Source organism: Manis javanica, chromosome 3, assembly GCF_040802235.1.
Source record: "Manis javanica isolate MJ-LG chromosome 3, MJ_LKY, whole genome shotgun sequence".
Lineage (NCBI taxonomy): Eukaryota > Metazoa > Chordata > Mammalia > Pholidota > Manidae > Manis > Manis javanica.
Genome location: NC_133158.1, coordinates 55,731,945 through 55,756,321, shown reverse-complemented (window position 1 = coordinate 55,756,321; position 24,377 = coordinate 55,731,945). Strand labels below are relative to the sequence as shown.

The 24,377-nt window shown below is 42.1% G+C and overlaps 1 protein-coding gene across 4 annotated transcripts in view; it reads left to right on the top strand.

Annotated features, from left to right (window-relative positions):
• The window catches only part of RUBCN (rubicon autophagy regulator), a 75,612-nt gene that overhangs the window by 2,026 nt on the left and 49,209 nt on the right, over positions 1-24,377 (top strand). For 3 of the 4 annotated variants that reach the window (XM_037013106.2, XM_037013105.2, XM_073231475.1), the window contains exon 2: positions 19,297-19,450. The exons of the other annotated variant lie outside the window; for it this stretch is intronic. In XM_037013106.2, coding sequence (XP_036869001.2) covers positions 19,297-19,450 — 154 coding nt within the window. The remainder of the gene's footprint in view (positions 1-19,296; positions 19,451-24,377) is intronic. 4 annotated transcript variants of the gene reach the window in all.

The following is a 24,377-nucleotide window of genomic DNA, read 5'->3' as shown; positions in this document are numbered from 1 at the left end:
ATCCCCACAAAGTCACTCATACTGTTGCTATAGCCTACTCTCAGTGGCTGGTTAACTCAGAATGCATTCAGTGAGATTTCATGACACTGATGGCTTTCTTAGCTCTAAATAGGACAACTGGTATATACATGCCTTGTGCCTGAGAATTGAGGCATTGCAGCTGGGTCACTGCAAACCTAACCTTTATATAGTCAAACCCAATTCAGAAAAAAATCTTCCTGGATGAGATGACATCATTTTTACAGATGAAGGATAAAATTTTTCATATTTTCTGAGAGCAATTGATTAGTGAAATGTGCATAAATAATCTTTATAACCAGATAGACCTGCATTTGAATCTTAGCTCTACTGCTTAACTTGTCTCATCCTGTTTGAGTGGAAAGAATAGTGCCTTCCTGACTGGGAAGTGAGGATCCTAGAAGATAATGTGCATGAAGCTCCTCATAGAGTGCCTGATATGTACTAAGTGCAAAAAATGCCTACTTCCGTGCCCTCCCCAGTTTCCTTGAAATGAGGAGGGTGTGTGCTGTTCGCATTGCTTTTCAGTTGTGTAGCTTTTTCTCCTTCCATGGCTTCTCTGAGTTCAGTATTCTGTGGACTGGGGTGTTGTCCTAGCTTTTAACTTCGTTGTTGGAGTGCAGTTATGTCATAGGATCCCCTATTGCTTTCCATCTAGCTAGTTTTTGCCCTAGCAAAATGCTGTAGTGTTTAGGGATGATACTACACTTTCTCTAGGGTTTCCTAAATGCTGGCTGTTTGGAGGTTGTCTGGTGAAATTACTGAACAATTAAAGGAATGGTTCTTCTAGCATTTCTCTGTCATCCTAGGCTGCCTTGGGCTATGCAGTCTACTTCTGTGCTTGGAACCCAGCTGCTACAAGCACAGTGTTCCTGGTACAGTGATCCAGGTAGAGATAGAATTTAAGTATTAAGATACTTTTAGTGTCTCCAAACTAAACTCATTCCATTGACCAAAACCTTTGCCTTTTCTGTTCTCCAATCTCAGTTAATAGCATTTTCCACTTAATTAAGCCAAAAACCTAAGAGTGAAATTTAATACTTCCCTTTTCATTTCCCGTATCTAAGTGGTCACCAAGTCCTAGGAATTCTGTTCCTGAATTTTCCTCAGGAAGCTTTATTTTTTTCCTCCATTTCCAAATGATGCTGGGGTTCTTGTTCATTGAAGCTGAAGAATGAGCTTTACAAACACTCAAGGTAGGAGAGCAAGGTACAGGCTTTTATTTAGAGATACAGTGTAAGGACAGAGTTCCCGCCTCACGCCAGGAGGGGACAAGAGAATCCGTAGTGGTGCGTTGTCTAGGGGGTTTTATAGGCAGTTGAGGATTTTTCGAGAACATGAAAAAAACTTAGGGGTGTGGACTTGCATCACCTGCCCTGTCAAGGTGGGCTGGGTCAAAGTCTGATTGCTAGGGCTCACAGTGGAGTCATGGGTTATGTTGATACTCTTGCAGAACACTCCAACTTTCCAGGCCAAGTTGCTCCTGGCCTTTTGACCTTTAACTGAATATGTCTATATTCTTAGGTATCTTCTCCTAGAGAATTAGTGTGACCTTGACTTTGCATAATGCTCAACAGAGTTTCAGTGGGGACTTCTTTGCCCATTGTTATATTGCTCTGACTGTAAATATTCTGCTCTGCTTTTCCCAGAGGCTCTCACGCTGCTCTGACTACACTCACCGTCTCTGTCTCACAAATATATTGACTTATATTAGTAAAAAATCCGGGGAGTGGTATTGGTTCAGGGATGGCCAAGTGTAGGTGCTTAAACCAGAATTTGTTCTTATCTGTGGGCTCTTGTTCCCAATGTGTTGACTTCATTCTAAGGCAGATGTTTCTACAGGAAACTTACTCAGCAACTTTAAACAAAAACGCTGGGGCTTACTCTTTGTGGACCGACTTGAGTTATATTCCTGTTCTTATTATAATCAGCAATATAATACTGCTCAGTCTAGTCTAAGTTATGTCGCCAACTGGATCCTGGGGCAGGGGAATATTTTCTTGGGACTTCATGGACCAGAATAAGTGGCAGAGGAATGATTCCCCTGTGGAAAGTCAAGTTTCTATTCTAAAAGAAAGGGATGTGAGTTCTGGGCCCATATAAACAACTCATTGTAACCTCATCAACTAATCTTCCAATCTGAACTCAGTTCCCCAATTCCAGACAGCCTCCACACTGCTTCCAGCTTAATTTTTCAGAAGCAAAGTTACTATAGTATTTTGCTCAGAAATGTTCAGTGGTTTCTCACTGAAAATAGAAAATACTCCAAACTCCTTCCCTGGTTTTTAATCTGTACTTTAATCCTTAAGAAGTTCCTAGTTACAAGACCATGGAATTCTCTCACTCATATTGCTTTCCTCACCAACTTCATTCTTGCTCCTCCACATTGCCTGCAATGCCTTCTCCTTTGCCCGGAGTACTCTTAGTCATTGTGATATAATGAGTTACAAGAAATATGTATTTTTGGTCTTCATCCACAGTTCCTGGAAACACTTCAGAGCCTTAAAGGTGAAATGGGTGTCTTGTTATGTTAATGAGAGACTTTTGGAGCAGGGACTGGAGGTTGGATCAGCCAACTGGCCAGTGAGTTAGTCAATCACGACTATGCAATCAAACCTTCACAAAAATTGCTGAGAAGAGCATAACGCTCTCTTGCATTCTGCCTCTGTCAGAGCGAGCTTCCACGCTTGGGGAACCAGAACATGTCCACATGACACCAAGCCAGGCCCCGAGCTCCACAAGGATAGAAGCTCCTTTATTTGGGACCTTGTCCTATGTATTTCTTCATCTGGCTGTTAACAGGTATCCTTCATGGTATCCCTTTATTAAACTGATAAATGCTGAGTGTTTTCCTGAGTTCTGTGAGCTGCTCTAACAAGTTAATCGAATCTAAGGGTAAGGTTGTTAAGATGTAGCTGGTAGATCAGAAGCACAGGTAACTGCTTGGGACTTGTGGCTGGCGTCTGGAATGGCGGTGGAGGGCAGTCTTGTAGGACGGAGCCCTTGATATGGGGAATCTGGTGCTGTCTCCAGGCAGATAGCATCAGAATTGAGTTGAGTTCTCCAATACCCTGCTGGTGTTTGAGAATTGTTTGGTGTTGCGTGAGGGAACACTCCCTCCTCCACACTCCCCTGCAAAGTATTGGAATTGGGTCCGGGAACGTGAAAGGAGTAGTACTACTGTTGTATGAAAAAAGCAGTCATCTTTTAAATAATCCTCGTTTAAAATGCACTCCCTGACCTGCGCGTTTTTAACTCTCTGCTGCAGCGCTTCTCACTTCATAGCATAGTTATATAAGTGTTCATTTATCCTGTTTCATTCTGATTACAGATGGGGACTCATTAGCCACTGTAAGTCCAGTGCCTAGCACAGTTCCTGACATATAATTGGTGTTCAATGAATATTTGTTAAAGGAATGAAAACATTAACAATCTGGTCATGTCTCTTAGAGTTGGGCACATGCCAGTGGTACTGTTGCCATTGAAAAGGCCTCTTTTTTCTCTTTCTCCCTATTCATTTTCACATATTTATATTTATATTCATTTTCTGTTTCCTTCCCTTTCCCTTTTTCCTTGAAAAATACTCTTGAAACTTTTGGGGAAAATGCCATTTTCAGAAGCTCAGAGGGAATGTGTATCAGCTGACAGCAAGGACCCTAAGCTGACACTTTTCTCAGTATCTCCCCTCCACTGCTGTTTCTGCTTTTCATAGCTGCTTTATCACTTCTTTCACTAAATGGAGTTTTTCTGTGTGTGGTTTGCTTTGTTTTGTAATCTTACCAACGTAAGTTTCACCAACCTACTTGGGTCATTATAGACCAGCTCTGTCCAGCATGATAGCCACTAGCCACATGTGGTAATTCAAGCTTAAAGTAATTAAGATTAAATAAAATTTTAAATTTCATTTCTTCAGTCACACTACCCAGATTCAAGTGCTTAATGAGCACAGTGGCTACCATAATGGACAGCACAGACAGAGAACATTTCCAGCATTACAGAAAGTTGGATTGCACCATGCCATTTGGACTTAAGTAGGAATTTTTCAGGAAACAGCTATAGCATACTTACATGTTTTTAGTTCCTCTGGATCAGGCTCACTTCAAGTTTAACCCACATTTGATTGGGAGGAGCAAAGATTATTAAACGAGGTCATAAGTTGAAGTAGACTAAATAGAGGGACTTGACAAACTGTCTCTCACAGTTTGTGGGGCCATAACCTCTGCTGATGAAATTCACAGGAACCCTGCTGGATTGTAGGACTGAAAAGATATTTGATTTTTTGACTAGAAAATAGTCAGCAGTCCCATAATTTCTAAAGAGTTCTGAGATAGTCTTCTTAGGATCTCTCATTTGGATGCTTCTGAGAAGAAAGCAGTTAAAGCCATAATGCCATTCCCCCTCCACCCCACTTCAAGCTCATGACTTTATCTTTGCCTCCTCAAGAGTCCTTTGAGAGTTTTAAACTTTCCAGGGGTATTTTTTTTCTCTTATCTGTTTTGCTTTTATTATTTGTTCACTGTTGATTGCTTTCTGGTCAGAGAGTATGTGTGTACTGCTTCTACTTTGGAGGATTTATTATTGTCTTTGTGTTTGTGTGCATGTGTGCATGCGCCTTAGTACAAGGCTAGTTTTTGTGAATGTTCTATGGGTGCTTCAAAAAGTGTTCTTGAGTATGTAGCTTTCTAGATGTTAAAGGAAAACCTTATAAATTGTATATTATTCTGCTCTTTAATCACTTTTTTACTTTTGATTTTCATGATCTGAATGTTAATCTCCCAATTACCATTGTTTTTCCTTTTTGTTACCAGACAGGTGCATCTGGAGAGCTCTCTCCCTGCACACTAGGTGAAATCTCCACCGAGACAGGGCAGGGCTCTTGACTCTGACAGGGAAAGAATTCTTGATCAGGTCAAACAATGCCGGCAAAGAAGGAATTCATTAAAGTGAAAGTAGAAACGAATGTCAGCAGCCATATGTGCAGTAAAGAGCAAGGAAGAACAGAGGTAGAAAAAGGACAGTTCGTTGAGCTTTGTCTCCAGATAGGGCACATCCCTTGCCAACTCCTAAAGCCAGCGTCACCTGGAACTAAGCCCCTGCCACCCCAGGATTTGGGGGAGCTGCTGCAGAGCTCTGGTTGGAGTGAGTTTATGTTCTGAGAACTTCAGCTTCCCTACTGGTCTGAAATAAAATAGGGAGAGAGAAAAAGATTGTGTTAAAACTAGGAAGCTGAATGAAATAGCAAAGTGACAAAAGATACCACTGGAGATGGAGGTCGGTGAGTTCTTGTCTTTATGGTGAAAAAGAGTTCAGAGACAAGTGAAATAGGCTTATTCAGCAAGAAAGTTTATAAGACAGTACACACTCAGATGGGTGTGCTGGTGACCTCAAAGAGGAGGTACACTTAAGGTCTTAGGGTCTGGGGTTTTATAGGGCCTTTTGGGTAGAGATTGGCATAAGGTATGACGTATACATAAAGTTTGTCTTAAGGATAGGGTTATTTAACCCTGATCTTGCCATTCTTTACTAGTGTAGGTTCATTTACACTCCAGAGGTGTGGCTCTTGTCTTGGTTACGAAGTTACTTAATTGATTAAGGGGCTGGAAGAAGAGGAAGAACAGCATATAGATGAAGTTAAAAAATAAGGTGGGCCTTTTTCTCAGACTAAGTAGATTCTACAGTGGCATGACCCTTGTCCAATTTCCCTGCTCTGTCTCATTTCCATTTTCATCTTTCTTTTTATGTTTTCGTAGTTTTTGTTTCATGTGTGTTTGTGTATGTGTTTTGTTAAGGCCATGTTCTTAAAATATATCTTAAGGCCATGTTCATAAAAATTAATGACAGCTGTATCTTCATTATGCCCTCTTTTGTCTATTTAAATAATTCTTGCCTTGAATACAACCTTCATATTAATATAGTTTCTAACGATCTTTTTGTTCAATTGTTTTGTTTTAAATAGTTGACTTTATTCCACTGAAATTTATTTTTATCTCGTATCTGCCTGTCTTAATTCTGTCATCTTTTAAAAATGATTTTATAATGTTCTTTTGTGATTTCCTTTTCTCAGCAGTTTTAAAGGTAGTCTAGTTTTAGTTCTCATGATAGTTACCTTTTGCTTTAAAATAGTATTCCTAAAACTGAGGTGATGGGAGCACTGTCTTCCTTCGTGTGCCTTTGCTATTGAAGAGGTACTGTGTGCCTCCTTTACCTTGCCTGTAAAGCACTCTGCTACCCAGACAACATAAGGTGTGACTGTAAGGTATTGAGATGGGCTTTCTTATATGACTCACAAAGTCAACCTTATTGTTTTGAAGTAAAACCTTATGTGTTTCTTCCATTCTATCAGGTAAGCAGATTTGAGTTTCTGTTACATACAAGTTACATCCAGTACTGAGGAAGTCTTTCCTACATTTCCTGCTTCAGTGAGAGCACAGGAGCATAAACTGGGCGTTGGAATCTGTGCTGAATAAGAGGAGATTTGACCCTAGTTTAAATGAAGTTGAGATATTGTTTGAAATTGGAGCACTGTGACCAGTCTTACTTATGTTGTAACTGTATAGTCCCTGATAGTTTTGGTTGGCAGAATTTTCTCTGAAGCAGAATAAATAGGAAGGCTTTATTCTAGGGACCCCTTCTGATTTATTTGGATTTATTAGATTTATGCAGTGGAAGTTTTAGTGGGGAAAAGGGCTGAGAAAAGGGAAAGAATGTTATTATCTGCTCTACGATAGTGCTCTCTATAGCTTATTAATTACACTCCCCTCTGTGAAGCAGTTGTTATCTCTGGTTTGCACTGAGGGAATTGAAGCTTAAAGAGTTTGAATGGCTTGCCCAAGGATGCATAGTTGTTTTGTGAAGAGCCAGGATTCAAATTCAGGTTCGCTTGACTGAAAAACTTGTTTTATTTCCATAACATGACATTTTCTCCCTGCTCCTTATTAAAATACAAAATAAAAAAGACATAGTCCCTGTCCTTAAGGAAACAAACCATATACCATTTGAAAGGAAAGGAGCGACACATAGCAGCAATTCACCGGAGAGTTCCGCTTTATTAGGGAAAGGTGCTGGGTTATATAGGAGGGGGCATGAATTGATTGAGGTGTCACTTCTACGGGGCTGGTGGCTGTTGGCTAGGTGCTGGGATTGGGAGGGGGGCGAGAGGTGATTGGGCTTCAGGTGGCGCCGGCGGGAACTGAGGACCCCAAAGAGAAGCCGGAAATTTGCCATCTTACTGGTGGGGACCCTTCATTCCCCCCTTTCTCCTCTATGGGTTTGTGGACGTTGCTTTCTCTCTAGCTGCTTCCTGCTGAACAGGGGCGGAGAAGGGAGTGAGGGCTTGAGGATTGGGAGGAAAGGGTTGATAGGACTCCCCGCAGTAAGGACGAGTAGATGTGGACTTCTTCAGGTTTGGAAATCAATGAAGGTTCCCTGTAACCATAGGTTGGCCAAGAGGATATGGGTGTCAGGAGCCAGGCGTCTGCGGCTATTGTTTCCAGGAACAGTTTCCAGTGGAGAGAGGGGTCCATCTCAGCGTGTGGTGAGGAGGTCACGTGAGGGTGAGGGATCTTCTGTGGCCAGAAGCTGGTAGTTCCTGAGTAAAAGCTGGTTGAAAGCTTGATTAGAGATTTTTCCGACTTGGGATTTGATGAACTTTATTATACAGGGTAAGAAGAGACAGGCGAGAAGAATGATTATTATGGGGCCTGCAATGGGCTAGAGCTAGGTGAGGAGGGGGTTTGTTAGTATTGACGAGAATGGGTTGGAATTGGAAGCAGAGTGGAGACTGGAGGCAAGGTCGGTGAGTTTGGTAATGTCAGTTTCTACAATGCCAGATTCGTTGATGTAATAGCAGCACTCTTCTCAGAGGAAGACGCAGGTGCCGCCCTTCTCGGCTGTAAGCAGATCTAGGGTTCGCCGGTTTTGAAGGGTGACTTTAGCTAGCGAAGTGACCTGTCTTTGGAGAGAGGCTAGAGAATCGGCAGTGGATGTCAGGGCTCTCTCAAGTTTGGCGTTGAGATCTCTAACTGCTTATAGAGAGTGACCCAAGGCTTCTCCCGTAAACCCTGCCCTAATGGCTGAGGTGATCAAAGAGCTACCGACCATGATGGGAAGGAAAGCAGCTCTTTTTGTGTGCGAGGGCAAGGGAGGTTGGAGCTCAAGGAATTCTGCCATGCTGTAAAGTGTTAACTGTGGGATTAGGGTGACGAGAATGCAGGGTGTATCGGAGTTGAGAGGCAGTGAGTTGAAAAGACTGCTATTACACTAAAAGAAGTGTCCCGGTTGCGTAAAAGTCTTAGAGCCGGAGGTAGGGGTGTAGATAGAGGCAGTGAAGTGCGCTGGAGGGGGGTGGAGTTGGGCTTACACAGTGGTGGATGGTGAGATTATCTGCGTATTCTGGTTCCCATAGGGGTATGTCTGCCAGGGGGCAGAGGGGTTGTCTTTCTGCATGGAAGGAGTAGTTGGAAATATTAAGGGGCACGGCGGCCAGCAGTGGGCGCTGTAGTGATGCGCACAAGAAACAATTGGCTGTGTTAAGGGTGTGGTTGAGAAAGATGGTGGTGTCCTGAATGAGCTGTAATGAAGAGTAGGAGAAATGGGAAGAGGGGTGGGGATAAGAAGATGAAGAGGCGCTATCAAGAGTTTGGATAATGACTTTTTCGGAATGTCTGCTATCTGATGCAACTTGAGAGATCTGGGAATGAGAGGGAACATACTTTCGAGAGATATGAAGGGTACTGTGGAGGGTCGAGGACCCCCCGTAGTAAACTGAGGCTGTGACTCTGGCAGCCCATTGAGAGTCCCAGGGATCTGGGATTGATAAGGAGAATGAGCCGTTGGGATATTTCATGAAACGGTTGGAGGAGTAATACTGTGGGTACTGGAAGTTACCTATGTAGTGAATGGTGCAAGACTAGTAGGGACATCTCCTGTAGGTATCTGGCCATCGCCTGCAATAGGCTTGTTTTTGGTCATAGAGGAAGCAGAGGTAGGGAGAATAAGGGTAGCTGCTAGTGAACACTTCAGTGGAGGGAGGACAGTGGAGGTATAAAGGCTCAGAGCAGCTTTTCAGAGGGCAGTCTGGTGTGGCAATGAGGGCAGTAACTTTTGTTTGATGCTGTGTGTAAGTCTGTCTGACTTTGAATCACCATACAAAGGAGGCTGGGGTGGCGGGGAAGATAATAGGAATGAGGAAAAAAAGCGAGAGAGCAGTAAAGGAGGAAAAAGTCATGATTCGGGTATGGATGGCAAAGGGGGTGAACGGGATTTTGGAGGAAAGAGGACAGTAAGGTCAGGAGTCTGGAGGGAGGGAGAGTCTGTAAACTTTTGTGGGTTAAGAGATCTTTTAGGTGATGTGGGGACAGAATGGTAAGGGGTGCTCTGAATGTCAGTTTATGAGCTTTTTTCTGCAAGAGCTGTCTAGCTGCTAATGCTCATAGGCAGGGGGCCCATCCCTGAACTGTGGGGTCTAATTGCTTGGAGATATAAGCTACTGGGGCAAAGCATATTGGCCTAGGACTCCTAAAGCTTGACTGGACCTCTCATGAATGTATAATGAGAAGGGCTTCGACAAATCAGGAAGATGGAGAGCTGGGGCTTCTACAAGGGCTTGACGGAGCTTAATGAAGGAGTGTCGGGGTGAGGAGGATAATGGTTTTTTAGGGGGGCTCTTGCTGAGGTTGTATAGGGGTCTTGCCAACAGGGTGCAGGGAGAAGTTAGGGATCTATGTTCTAAAATATCTAGCTAGGCTTAGAAAGGGCCTAGAAAGGAAAGGATTTTTGTCTTGGTTTTGGGAATGGGCAGGTCAGAGAGGAGCCATTTTCTGTCTAAGGTAATGGACTTTCTTTGTTGAGATAGAAGGAATCTGAGGTAAGTGATAGGAGGGGAAGAGATTTGAGCTTTGACGGGGGATACTCGGTAACTTCTGGAAGCTAGAAGGTTAAGTAGGGAGGCAGTGTCAAGTTGAGACTGTTCCCACGAGAGACTCCAGAGTAGAAGATTGTCTATGTATTATAAGGTGGACTTGGAGTGATCATGATGAAACTGTTTGAGGTCCTGAGCTAGGACCTGTCTAAAAATATGGGGACTATCTCGGAAGCTTTGTGGCAAAACTGACCAAGTGAGTTGTTTAGAATGTCTTGTGTATGGGTCCGTCCAGGTGAAGATGAAAAAATCTTGGGAGCAGGGGTCTAGAGGGATAGAAAAATGGGTCTTTGAGATCTAGGACTGAGAAGTGGGATGCTGAGGCTGTATGGATTTGGAACTAAGGGATGGATAGGGACAATGGCTATGTTGATGAGGCGAAGGTCTTGGACAAGGCGGAAAGATCCGTTGGTTTTTTTAACAGCTAATATGGGGGTATTAAATGGGGAGTGAGTGGGTCTGCTTGAATGATGGGTTGGAGGCTTATGAGGGCTGAAGTGGTTAGGGGGTATTGGGCCTGACAGATATACTGAGAGGGGTCACATAATTTGATAGAGGCAGGGGGACATAGGGCCACGGAGGGGCTTGTAATGTCCCAAACTTTGGGATTTACAGGGTGTATGAGGGCAGAACCGGAGCTTTCATTGGGTAGAGGGGGGTCGTCGGCTATGAGGGCCATCAGAAAGGGAGTACTGGGGGCTGTGGGAGTGGATATAGTTATGGAAACGTGGAGGAGGGAAAGGATGTCTCGTCCTAGTAAAGGGATGGGACACTGGGGCATAACCAGGAAGGAGTGGGAGAAAGATATGGGATTGTCTTGGATTGTGCATAAAAGGGTGGGTGGGGGGTTTAATGGGAAAATCTGTTTACCTCCTACTCTGACTATAGGAGTAATGGCTGGCGTGGTAGGGCCCCGGTATTCTCACAAGACTGAGAAGGTGGCTCCTGTATCTAGGAGGAAGGAGATGGGGTGACCGTCTACTGTTAAAGTAACCCTGGGCTCCTGTTTGGTGATGGAAATGGTCGGGCGAGAAGCCACCGGGTCCCATCAATCTTCTTCTGCCAGCCCCACTACGGCGGGCTTAGGATGGGGGTTGTTCGTCCAGCCTCCCCTTCGGGTGGTTGGGCAATCAGACCCCCAGTGGCCCTTTTTGTGGCATCTGGGCATGGGGTGGTAGGAGATCTGGGGGAGGGGCACGCCCTTGACCAATGTCCCTCTTTTCTGCACTTGAAACAAGCTCTTGGGGGTGCTTGTTTGTAGAGGGGCGCCCAGGTTGTGGTTTTATCAGCTGGGCCAACATCTGGAAATTGGCCTGATCAGCCTTTTGTTTACGGCATTCTTTCTCCTCCTCCCGCTTATGGAAGACTTTAAAGGCCACTGTTAGGATCTCAGTCTGTGGGGTAGCGGGGCCCTGTTCTAACTTTTTGAGTTTAGCTTTAATGTCGGGGTAGCCTTGAGCTAGGAAGTATGTCATAAGGACATGTCTTTCTTCAGGTGTTTCTGGGTCCAGGCTGGTATACTGTAATAGGGCTTGAGTGAGTCTGTCTAAGAACTCGGAGGGGATTTCATCTCTCTTTTGAATTATGTCTTGGAGCTTTTGAAAATTGACTACTTTACAAGCTGCCCTTTTTCAGACCTGCTATTAAGCAGGAGGCAAAAATATCTCGAGAGCGGAGACTCATGGCGGTGTTATAATTTCAGTGTGGGTCTTGTTTGGGGACAGCAGTGGGGCTAGGGGGATAGGTGGGGTCAGTCCTGTGGGTTTCAGTAGCCTGCATTTGGGCGAAGTCCTAAACTCGTCTACGCTCTTCAGGGAGGAGAGTATTGGCCAGGAGCATGAAAATGTCATGATGTGTGAGGCTGTAAGACTGGAGGGTCTATTGAAACTCCCTGATGTATGTCATGGGATCAGTGGAAAAGGAACTTAGGCGTTTCTCTAGTTGGGCTAAATCTCTTAAGGAGAAAGGGATGTGAACGCGCATGCTGCCTTTGGATCTTGCTACCTCCTGGAGGGGGGCAATAATTTTGGGAGGCTCTCGGGACTGAGTCTCAGGGGGACTGAAGGGTTCTGGCTCAGTCTGTGGGGGAGTGACGCGGTCTAGCCGTGCCTAGTCGAGCAGGTCCTGAAGTGCAGAAGGGGGGCAAAGAAAACAAAGAAAGATAGAATCGGACCCACATGTCGCCAGCTAGCAGCCCAGCTGCTTACTTCTGCCGCTCTAGTTGGGCTTGAACTCATGACTCTGAATTAAGAGTCCCATGCTCTACTGAGCTACAGCAGGGCTCCAGTTAATTGCTTATGGAATGCGTTGTTTTCTATTCCTGCCACATCAGCAAGTGGGGGAAGGGCATAGCTAGAAGCAGGGGCGGTGTTTCTACACATCTTCAAGGTCTCCCTATTTTCAGAGTGAGGAGTCTTGGCAAGATATGTTTTTGTGAACAGATAACTTCTAAGGACTGCACCGGTTGTTCTCTAGCTTGTGCTTTCCCATGCTGCGTTCAGACATGGGGGGAGGTGCTTTCCCTTTCTCTCTACAAACATGTGAGAAGACAAAGGCGGTCCCTAACAGGGGAGAAACAGGTGATGAGGGCAAAGACGGAGGAGGCCCCTGGGACTTAGTTAAAGGGGGGCTGAAAGGCTCAGGCTTAATCTGCAGGGAATGAAGGTGGAGGAGGTGAGATGGGGGAGGAGATGGTTGGGGAGGAAGGGAGAAGGGCTGTTGTAGGAGAAGAAGGGGAAGGGAGTGAACCGGAGGCTTCTGCGGGGGCGGCAGCTTGCAGGCTAGGAGAACTTGGGAGGGGGCGGGGAGAGTAGGAGGCGGAAAGCTTCGATATAGGGAATCTCCTTCCATTTTTTCAGGCGCTGGCAGTAGTTAAAAAGATCGCGAGTGATGTTAGGATCAAGAGTTCCCCCTGCAGGCCATTGGTTTTTATTGTCTAGGGGGTATGTCAGCCAATCTTGGGAGCAATATTTACGGAGAAGTTTTGGTTTTATATCAGGCATCAGGGAGAGGGTAGCCAGATGCTTAAGCAGGCATTCAAGAGGTGAACTTTCAGGGAGGGATGAGGAGGCTCCCATGGCTAAAGGACAGAGAAGGAGACAAACAGGGGAAGACGAACGGAGATCCTCGGACTGGAAGCAGACCACAAGGAGACAAAGGGCGTCCCCGATGATCCTTGGTGGTCTGCGGAAACTCGTATACGAGTCGGAATTTCTTGGGAAGTGTGGGTTGTCACCAGACTTCCCTAAGAAGGCAGAGTGCCGGAGTCACGAGGTACCTAGCGCTAGGCGTTTTCGGCGGACAGAGCAGAAGGAGGAGGGGGGGAAAAGGGAGCGTTCTCATCCACGAAGGAGTCACCTCGTTTATGGCTGTTGGAGGGGGGTGCCCGAGAGTCGGCCGCAGCCGTGAAGGCTTGAGGCGGGGATTTATGACTGTCGGAGGAGGGGCCTGAGCGTCCGCCGCAGCCGTAAAGGCTTAAGGCGGGGATTTACGGCTGTTTGGGGAGGGGCCTGAGGGTCTGCCACAGCCGTGAAGGCCTGAGGCGGGGAGAGTTCCCTCCTCATCCCCGAGCGTCAGGGCCTTGCCGGACGATCACGGTCAATGGCACTGCGATAGCTCGGGGAAGAGTGGCCCACCCCGGGGAAATTTTGCTTAAGAACTTTCAGCACTGATGGAAGGGATGGTGAATGCGTTTATGACTGTCAGAGGAGGGGCCTGAGCGTCCGCCGCAGCCGTAAAGGCTTGAGGCGGGGATTTATGGCTTTTGGAGGAGGGGCCTGAGGGTCCGCCGCAGCCGTGAAGGCCTGAGGCGGGGAGAGTTCCCTCCTCATCCCCGAGCGTCAGGGCCTTGCCGGACGATCACGGTCAATGGCACTGCGATAGCTCGGGGAAGAGTGGCCCACTCCGGGGGGAAAACTTACCTAAAGGCCAGAGAGGAGTGGTGAGTGTGATGAGCCAGCGCCGGAAAAAGAGGACGAGGGCAAGCTGCTGCTGGTGTCGGGGGAAGACGGGGCCCAGTTGGGGTATCCCATCTCCCGGGTTTCGGCACCAATGAAAGGAAAGGAGCGACACATAGCAGCAATTCACCGGAGAGTTCCGCTTTATTAGAGAAAGGTGCTGGGTTATATAGGAGGGGGCATGAATTGATTGAGGTGTCACTTCTACGGGGCTGGTGGCTGTTGGCTAGGTGCTGGGATTGGGAGGGGAGCGAGAGGTGATTGGGCTTCAGGTGGCGCCGGTGGGAACTGAGGACCCCCGAAGAGAAGCCGGAAGTTTGCCATCTTACTGGTGGGGACCCTTCACCATTAGATAACAATTTTTTAAAATATTATTAGGAGGAATGCTATATTGATAGTGTATGTTACAGGGTTTTTAACAAAGGAGTTATAGTCTGTCCAGTTATTTAGAACTTCTTGGGAGAAGGTTGAACTAGACCTGAACCTGAATCCCTGAATAGGACAAGAAGAGAAGTATTCTAAGTGGAACAGTCTGTGTGAATAAAGTCATGGAAGTAGATGTGAGCTTGGAATGAATAAAGTCATGGAAGTAGATGTGAGCTTGGCATGTTTGTAATAGAATGTGGTAGAGAAAGAAGCTATATTCAAATTAAGGAGTACTGAGCAGGGATGCTGGTATTTAGAGTGGGCCACGTGGTGGAGAATGTTTTAAGTCCATCTGAAGGAGTTTGTACATCATTGGTAGTTAGTTTTCTGACATAAGGGATTTTCTTTCCTTTTCTTAAGTTTACTCATTGTTGAAATTCAATAAACTTGAATTTCGTTCAGATTTGCAGTACTGTGAATTAAATCATTCATATTTAGTAAGATTGGTGAGGCATTTGTTGAATAGGTATGAAGTTACAAAGTATGCCTACAAGTACTACTTATTCCCTCCTAGACATTAAGATTCTGCTGTCAGCCATTGAAGGGATGGGACTGGCCAGTGCTTAGGTTCTTCTAGGTGTCCCAGAGCTGAGAGGCTGCATAATAGAATCAAATATGTCTTTTCTATAAGCAATATTATCTACTTAAAAAGCATCATAAATATTTAACTACATACTCTGCAAGTTACTATATAATTAAAGACAAAATATGGAGCCAGATAAAAAGAATATTAAACACAAATATGGTAGTCTCTTGCTACCTCAGTGTTACCACTAATTATTTTGCTTAATTATGTTTTCCTGTACTTGAGAAAGAGCCCATTACTTCTTTCCAGGAAGTGCTTTCTGGCATGAAAAGTTTCAGGTGCTTGCCTGACCACAGTTTTTCAACATAAGATGACCTTAATAGCTGTATTTAAAATATCCTTTGTGATACTTTTCAATTTCTTGTTCGATAACTTGGTTCAGATCTTTCATTAATTGCTAAACAGTTCTTCATTTCTCTACATTCCCTTCATATAACCAGAGTTAACCACTGTAAACATCATTATTTATTTCTCCTGGTATTTTTATTTGTATCATAAATATAATTTTACACTCTGTTTTTTAATACTTTAATATACTATCCTTAACTTTGGAAACTCTTCCTAATAAAAATTTTAGTGATTTCATGATATTCCATCATTTGGATATTACACATGTCTCCTCACGTATCAGGGATCAAATGATTACCTGACTTGGGACAACCTGATGTTCAACTCTGATCTCAGGTAGATACCACAATCCATTGCCTATAAAGAGTACTCTGTGAAGGGGATATGCCAAATAAGCTGAAGCTATTTCAACCACTAAAAAGAGTATTAGGGGATTAGGGATAGACTAGTTGATAATGATATACTTGCATTTGAATCTTATTTTACAGTTGCATAGTACTTATTATGTACTTACTACTAACCATGTATTTCACTTATTCTCAGTAATTAGTTATATATTAGTTAGATGGTATGACACTTAAGAAAATAACATTTACTTGTAACTTTTCTGTTTTAACCTTGAGTGTCACTTCTGATTGTGATTTGGCAAGCTTAAGACTGACTTGGCATTGAGGAAAACTTTTTCCTTGGATTATCCGTATTTCAGTGGCTGAAGCAATTCCTGCTCCTCTTTGAACGGGGAATGTAGTTAAAAATCCTCCCAAAAGAAAATAGGATTTTATTCTGAGATTGGCTTAACTGTTTGTTGATGAAAACTGTTCAAGTAGAGCTGGTGATATGCTATCCCTTACAAGCCAGGTTCTTCCTTGGCATAGGGTAAGACATTTAAAAGACTTGCTTTTAATTTATACGGTTAAAGGAGAGCATTCTGTGTACTGAAGAAGTGGCTCTGCAAATGGCTGCTTTGGACCTAATATACTTCAAATGCCTTGCCTTTACCCAGATGAAGGTTACATGGGAATACAAGGTGTTACCATTGTATAATTATTACCAAATAGATTTAACCTATGAAGACTGAACTTACTTGCTGAAAATGTGGTTAAAGAATGAGGAGGGATATTTGATGTTATTACTTGCATCTAAGATTCACATATGAATGGATTAATCCAACCTCTGTATATGGGCTTCAAGTGAATTTAGTATTTTAACTCTCAAAAAGTTAGTAACTGTATCAGTAGGGTAAAGGATTCTAGAACGGCAGAGACTCTAAATAGAGTACCTATATAAATCAAAAGTTTATATAGTTTACTTTTAAACTTTAAGTTTAAAATTTGTTTTTCTTCTACATGAGCACATGCCAAATATAGATAGTTTGGTGTATCTTAAAATGAGAACCACATTCTTTTATAGCTTTAGTATCTCAGGCCCACTATATTGTGGGGAAGGGAAGTTCTTTAGCTTTGTTCCAAAGTAGTTGGTAGTAGATCTGAAAGTTCAAGGTTTCTAGGATTTCAGTGTTATTTGTATAATTTTGAAATCAAAGCCCTGGGATGGTAAAGTACTTGGTGTCTGCTTTCAGGATTTATCGTGAGGTTTTTTGACAGTTAAGCTTGTAGGATCAATACAGAACACAGATAATCAGAGTGACTTGAGGAAGCAGACTGGCTCTTAATGATTGTGAGACTTGATTGTAACTTGTTGGAATATAAAACTGTGTGAGCTGATGGACAGTGACTGCAGTGTGGTATGGGAGGGGACTTGATAATATGGGTGAATGTAGTAACCACATTGTTTTTCATGTGAAACCTTCATAAGAGTGTGTATCAATAATACTTTAATAAAAAGAACTGGGAGAACAGGCCATATGAGCCTCAAGGAAGCATAGGCAATGGAGAATCACTGAAGCAAAAGTTGGCAGTCAGCTGGCCTCTGTGATGGCAATTTTTCACAGTATAATAAATGGCATTTTAATGACCACTCGTCCTGTGTACATCTTAGTTATTTTGAGATATCTCTGAGGAATGGTGGAAAAATCGAACAGAGAAATGGCCAACAGGTACATGAAAGGGTGCTTGACACTGATTATCAGGCAGGTACAAATCAAACCACAGTGGGATATTACCTCATACCTGTTAGAAGAGCAGGCTATCATCAAAAACACAAGAGATAACAAGTGTTGGTGAGGATGTAGAGAAAAGGGAACCCTTGTGCACTGCTGTTGGGAATGTAAATTGGCGCTACTATGGAAAACTGGAGGTTCCTCAAAAAATTAAGAATAGAAATACCATATAATCCAGCAATTTCACTTCTGCATATATATATGAAGGAAACAAAATCACCATCTCAGATATCTCCCAACCCCCCTCATTCACTGCAGCATTATCTACAATAGAAACCTAAGAGTCCACTGACAGATAAATGGATAAAGAAAATGTGATACAAACATACACACACACAGGAATATTATTCTGCATAAAAAAGAAAGAAATCCTGCCATTTGTGACAACATGGGTGGGCCTTGAAGGTATTATGCTAAGTGAAATAAGTCAGACAGGGAAAGACTAATACTATGTAATTTCACCTATATATGTGGAGTTTAAAAAAGTGAACTCATAGGAACAGAGAACAGGTTGGTAGTTGCCAGAGGCAGAGGGTGGGGGATGGGAGAAACAGATTAAGGTGTCAAAAGGTACAAACTTCCAGGAATAAGGTAGATAAATTCTAGGAATGTAATACACAACATGGTGACTACAGTTAACAGTACTATATTGTATACTTGAAAGTCGCTAAGATAATAGATCTACATATTCTCATCATAAGAAAAAAATTGTAACTGTGAGGTGATGTATATTAACTAAACTTTTTGTGGTAATCATTTTGTAATATATACATATATCAAATTATTATGTTGTACACCTTAAACTAATATAATGTTAAATGTCTGCCTCAATATAACTGGGAGTATATCTCAATATGATTGGGGAAAAAACAGGGGGGTCTGGTGACTCAAATGTTTAATGGTGTAAAATTAAGAAAGTCTTGTCTCCCAGTTTGAATAAATTCTTGGTGTGAAGGTCTTCAGAGCAGAAGATCAGAGTGAGATCAATCTTGCTTTCCCTTTCTAGAGGCTACTCCTGTACCAGACCTAGCTTCATTCATTTTACTTTATTTGACTACCTTTACTATATTCATCCACTTTTTAAAATGGCTCAGAAAATGTACAAAAGATTTGGTTCTGAATAACTAAAAGAATTAGAAAATATTTCAATTCAAGACCATTCTACCCCTGTAGGTATTTAAATGATGTAAAATAGCTGTGGTGAAAGTTTCCCTAAGAAATTATTACCATTCCCGGACTGTCCTTTAAAAGAGGAAAGATTAGTATTCCAATAAGAAGTGAAAGGGCAAGTGTGCAACATAACAATTGACGGCCCAAGAGGAGGAGTTTGATACTCACCTCCTCTTGTTTTCCTTATCCACCTTGGTTCAGTGCGTCCAACTTTATTCACTTGTAGTTGGTTTTGATTTTTTATTGGGTTGGAAGCTGTGTTGAGAAAATGCTGAGGATTTCAGAGGAACCTTGAAAGTCATCAAGGGCAGCAGTTTTCACACTTTTCCACTGAAGTTCAGGAGAATAAGACAATAGTTGATTGAATTTGGGGGCATGTCTCTAAGTAGCTCAGTACAAACTTAAAATATTTTTGTCTTGATTTTAGCTTAGAAAATCATGGGTAATTTGTATTCTTGCCATAATATTTATGTTTAGGTATATGCACTTTGTGCTTGGAAATATAGTGAATAAAAAGTGGTTTTTTTTTTTTGTTTGTTTGTTTGTTTGGCAAAAGATTCTGGTTTTGAGCAAATGCCCTCATCTTTTTATGTATTGCCCATGTAGTGTCATTGTCATTGCCCAAGTGAAAAATTAATAGGGGAGAGAATATTAGGATGTGGTTGGTAAGTTTCTTGGCTCAGACTCTTTTTCACATGATCAGGATCAGGTACAACAAAGTTCACTAACCATTGGTATAACTGATGACTTGTAGGAGGGAGCACTGGCGGTTGCTGGGCAATTTGAAGACTACTGTGGAGGGTTTGGTGTCAGCCAACAGCCCCAATGTCTGGTCCAAGTATGGTGGCCTGGAGCGACTTTGCAGGGACATGCAGAGCATCCTGTATCATGGGCTTATCCATGACCAGGTATGTACTCTTCCCTTTTTTTGCCAGATTGACTGAATCAGTTGCTGGAAAGAAACAGTTGCATTAAATTGTTGGCAGGGAGAAGCTGAAGGCCACTAGTCTGTGAGCCCTTGAGGGAAGGACTATGATATAGAGAATAAAGACAGTGATGAGGGATCATAGGGGTTTTTCTCTTAAGAGCGTCTTAGTTCACATCTGAGAAAATTTACAGAATATTGTCATTTTTAGAATATCATTGAATACTATTGTGTAGACAACTAGTTGATGCTTGTGAGTAGTGGGTTTAATTTTTTCAACATAAACTTTATTGATGTTGAGTTTCTTTTCCTTAATCTCCTCAAACACTCTCATAAGCTTTGAGTGTTGAAAATGAGTGAAATCCAATAATACCTAATGGTTTTTGCTTTATCTTTGGCAGTGACTCCTTTGGCAATGTTTTAAATAAGGCTCGATTCTGGATAGAGTTGTCAAGTGAGTCACTGGCCTGGTGTCCTCCTATTTTTTAATAATTGGGCTTCTAGAATGCATGCGTAATCATGTGTTCCCAGACATTCATGCTTTCCCATGTCAGGCCTAGTAGTCTTCCCTGGAACTCTTTCTACTGAACCAGGCTTGCCTTTCCTTTTTATCAGAATTAATTCTCAACTAGCATTCACATTGGGAAAGATCTAATCAACTAATTGGTATTAAGGTATTCAAAGTTGACAGAATTTAATATGCTGCCCTCCCTTCTAAAAATATGTGCATATTGCCTCTGAAAAATATCTTCAAACCAATGTTCCTATTGGATATTTTCAGAATTCAGTGGAAAAGTTGGCTTAGGTTAGGTTTTCTTTATTCAGTGTAAGTTCTGAAAGTGAGGCCCTCTCAAAGAGATTTGAGATGGGAGAGACTTTATCCTTTAGAGAGCTCTTCTTTAAAGAATTATTCTTAGTAGTCATCATTATTAAGACACAATTGTAGGAATTTGAAGGCAACAGTGTTCAATAGACAGACAAAAGTCTTTGGAATCAGACAGAACCTGGATTGAAATTCAAACTCATTGCTCTGATCCTTGGGGGAAAAAAATGACATAGTACTGTAGTTACAATAAGGAACTTTTAAGTCAGGCTGCTCATGTTTTCTTAATTAAAGTATCATTGATATACAATCTTATGAAGGTTCCACATGAACAACGTTGTGGTTTCAACATTCACCCATATTATCAAGTCCCCCCTGACTCCCACTGCTGTCACTGTCTGTCAGCATAGTAAGATGCTATAGAGTCATTACTTGTCTTCTCCCTGCTGTACTGCCCTCCCCTGACCTACCTATATTGTGATTGCAAATTATAGTGCCTCTTAATCCCCTTCTCCTTCCCTCCCCACCCTTCCCAACCCCTCCCCTTTGGTAACCACAAGTCCCTTCTCAGAGTCAGAGTCTGCTGCTATTTCAGTTTTGCTTTGTTTTTATACTCCACAAATGAGTGAAGTCATTTGGTACTTGTCTTTCTCCACTGACAAATAATACCCTCACTTATTCCACCGAGTATAATACCCTCTAGATCCATCCACATTGTTGCAAATGGTAGGATCTCTTGTTTTTATGGCTGAATAATATTCCATTGTGTATATCTACCACATCTTCTTTATCCATTCATCTATTGATGGACACTTAGGTTGCTTCCATATCTTGGCTATTGTAAATAGTGCAGCAATAAACATAGGGGTGTGTATGTCTTTTCAAATCAGGGATCTTGTTTTCTTTGGGAAAATTCCTAGGAGTGAAATGACTGGGTCGAATGGTGTTCTATTTTTAGTTTTCTGAGGAACCTCGGTATTGCTTTCCACAGCAGTTGAACCAATTTACATTCTCACCACCAGTGTAGGAGGGTTCCCCTTTCTGTGCATCCTTGCCAGCATTTGTTGTTTCTTGTCTTTTGGATGTTGGCTATCCTAACTAGTATGAGGTGATATCTCACTGTGGTTTTAATTTGCATTTCCCTAATGATTAGTGATGTGGAGCATCCTTTTATGTGCCTGTTGGCCATCCAGATTCCTTCTTTAGAGAAGTGTCTGTTCATATCCTCTGCCCATTTTTTAATGGGTTATTTGCTTTTGGGTCTTGAGGCATGTGAATTCTTTATGTATTTTGGTTATTCACCCCTTATTGGGTAAGTCATTGATGAATATGTTCTCCCATACTGTAAGATGCCTTTTTGTTCTGCTGGGGTATCCTTTGCTTTTTAGTTTGATGTAGTCCCACTTACCCATTTTTTATTTTGTTTCCCTTGCCCAAGGAGATGCGTTCAGGAAAAAGTTGCTCATGTTTATATTCAAGAGATTTTTGCTTTTGTTTTCTTCTAAGAACTTTATAGTTTCATGACTTACATTCAGGTCTTTGATCCATTTCAAGTTTACTTTTGTGTATGGAGTTAGACAGTAATCCAGTTTCATTCTCTTACATGTAGATGTCCAGTTTTGCCAGCACCAGTTGTTGAAGAGGCTGCCTTTTCCCCATTGTATGTTCATGGCTCCTTGATCACATATTAATTAACCATATATGTGTGGTTTATATCTGGGCTCTCTATTCTGTCCATAGATTTATGGGTCTGTTCTTGTGCCAGTACCAAGTTGTTTTGATTACTATGGCTTTGTAGTAGAGCTTGAAGTTGAGGAGCATAATCCCCCCAGCTTTATTCTTCTCTGGATTGCTTTGGCTATTCATAGTCTTTTTTGGTTCCATGTGAATTTTAGAATTATTTGTTCTAGTTCATTAAGAATTATTTGTTCTAGTTCATTAAGATTGCTTTTGGCAAGATAACCATTTTGACAATATTAATTCTTCGGGATGTATTTCCATTTATTGATGTCTTCTTTAATTTCTTTCATGAGTGTCTTATAGTTTTCAGAGTATAGGTCTTTCACCTCCTTGGTTAGGTTTATTCCTAGGTATTTTATTCTTTTTGATTCAATTATAAATACAGATGTTTTCCTGATTTCTCTTTCTACTAATTCGTTCTTGTTAGAAAGTAGGAATGCAACGGATTTCTGTGTGTTTGTTTTGTATCCTACAACTTTGCTGACTTCAGTTATTAGTTATAGTAGTTTTTTTGTGGAGTCTTTAGGGTTTTTTATGTGTAATATCATATCATCTGTAAACAGTGACAGCTTAACTTTTTCCTTACCAATTTGGATGCCTTTTGTTTCTTTGTGTTGTCTGATTGCTGTGGCTAGGACCTCCAGGAGGCTGCTCATATTTTAATCAGCTTCTCTGCTGTGTGGTATTGGCTAATTTACATAATTCTTTGTGCCTGTCTTTCCTCATTAGTAAAATGAGAGAACGCTAGTACCTACCATCTAGGATTATTGTGAAAATTTAGTGCAGTAATACATGAACAGTTTTAGAAAATATAATAAGTTGTCTGTCAGTCTTAACTGTTAGGTAATATTACTTCACTTTTTTGAGACTTGCTCTTCTCATCTATAAAAATGAGGGTAATATTGTTTATATCCTACTAGCTTATGGAAAGATTTTTAAATGTATTTAATTTATTTCTAGCATACAAATTTGCCTAGTGTAATTTGTGGCACACAGGAAGAAATTAATAAATGATCCTTTCATTTATTAAGTTTCAAGTTACCTATAGTCCTATGGAAAAAGATAAGTATGAACATCAGAATTTACAAAACAACCCACTGCAATCTGGTTTCTGCCCTTACCAATGGTGATCTTGCTATTACAGGTCAAGTACAACAGCACCCATGATAACCAAATCTGTGAATATTTCTCCTCTTAATGCTATCTGATGTTCATCTTCCTTGTTGACCATCATCATACCTTAACTTGTATGGCATTATTGTCTTCTAATGTCATAGAAAACTTCTCCTACCTCTGTGACCATTCCTTTGTAGTTGCTTTCCCTGGAATCACTTCCTCTGGGAGTTTAGTTTTTAATGGGGGTCTGTCTTATGTCCCTATCTCTTCTTTGTACATTTTCCTGAAACAGTCTCACTCCTCTTGCATTGTTTTAACTGTCACTGTACAGTAATGACCCCCTGCTCAGACCTCTCTTTTGAACTGCAGATCCACAAGACTAGCTGTCTGCTCTATGTTATCTGGCTGTCTGTTCTACAAGCCAAGCAAAATATGACCCTAAACAAGTAGCTTACTTTCTCTCATGAGCTTGCCCTTCTTTCTGATATTTTTAATACTGACTGTCTTGCTAATGGGTTTCAGCCCGGGCAAGTTTGCTATGGATTCAGTGTGACCAAAGAAATTGACCACAAAACGCTCTTTGGGGTGAAAGGATCTTACAAAACTGCCATCCAGCCCCTCTCTCTCTCTCTCCTGCTCCAGCAGCAACCACACCAGCCCTCCCCCTCACCTCTCAGGTACAGATAAGCCCTCTGTTGCCCAGGTAATTACCCATTGATATGGAGATGAAGATGCAAATGCACTAAAGCCTACTTCTTTACACCTCTGAATGCCTGTTGATATGCAGATGTACCAAAGCCAGGCAAGATATTCTGGAAATATTACAATTTTACCCACATTGATTTGTGGCATTGCCAGCTACTCAATCTCCTAAGCCAGAAACTTGGGAATCTTGCCAACATGTTTTGCAAACTCAAGACAGATTTCCCAGGCTGATGACCAAAATAGCTACCAGATTAATAACAATGCCATTTAGTGATTAAAATACTTGCATCTTGATAGCAAAAGGGTTTTCTTGGCTCTATTACTCATTTTACATTGGCCATCTAAAGTAATGACTTCACTGTATTACAAGGCAGTTTTACCATCTGTGCCAGAAAGAGAAAATGTGTCATAATGAAATAGTAAAGTCATTATGAAATTCTCCAATGCTTGGAAAATGTAAGACAATATTATCTTATTATGCTATTAATAAGTGAGTGGTACCTTTGAAGGCATCTGATCAGAATGA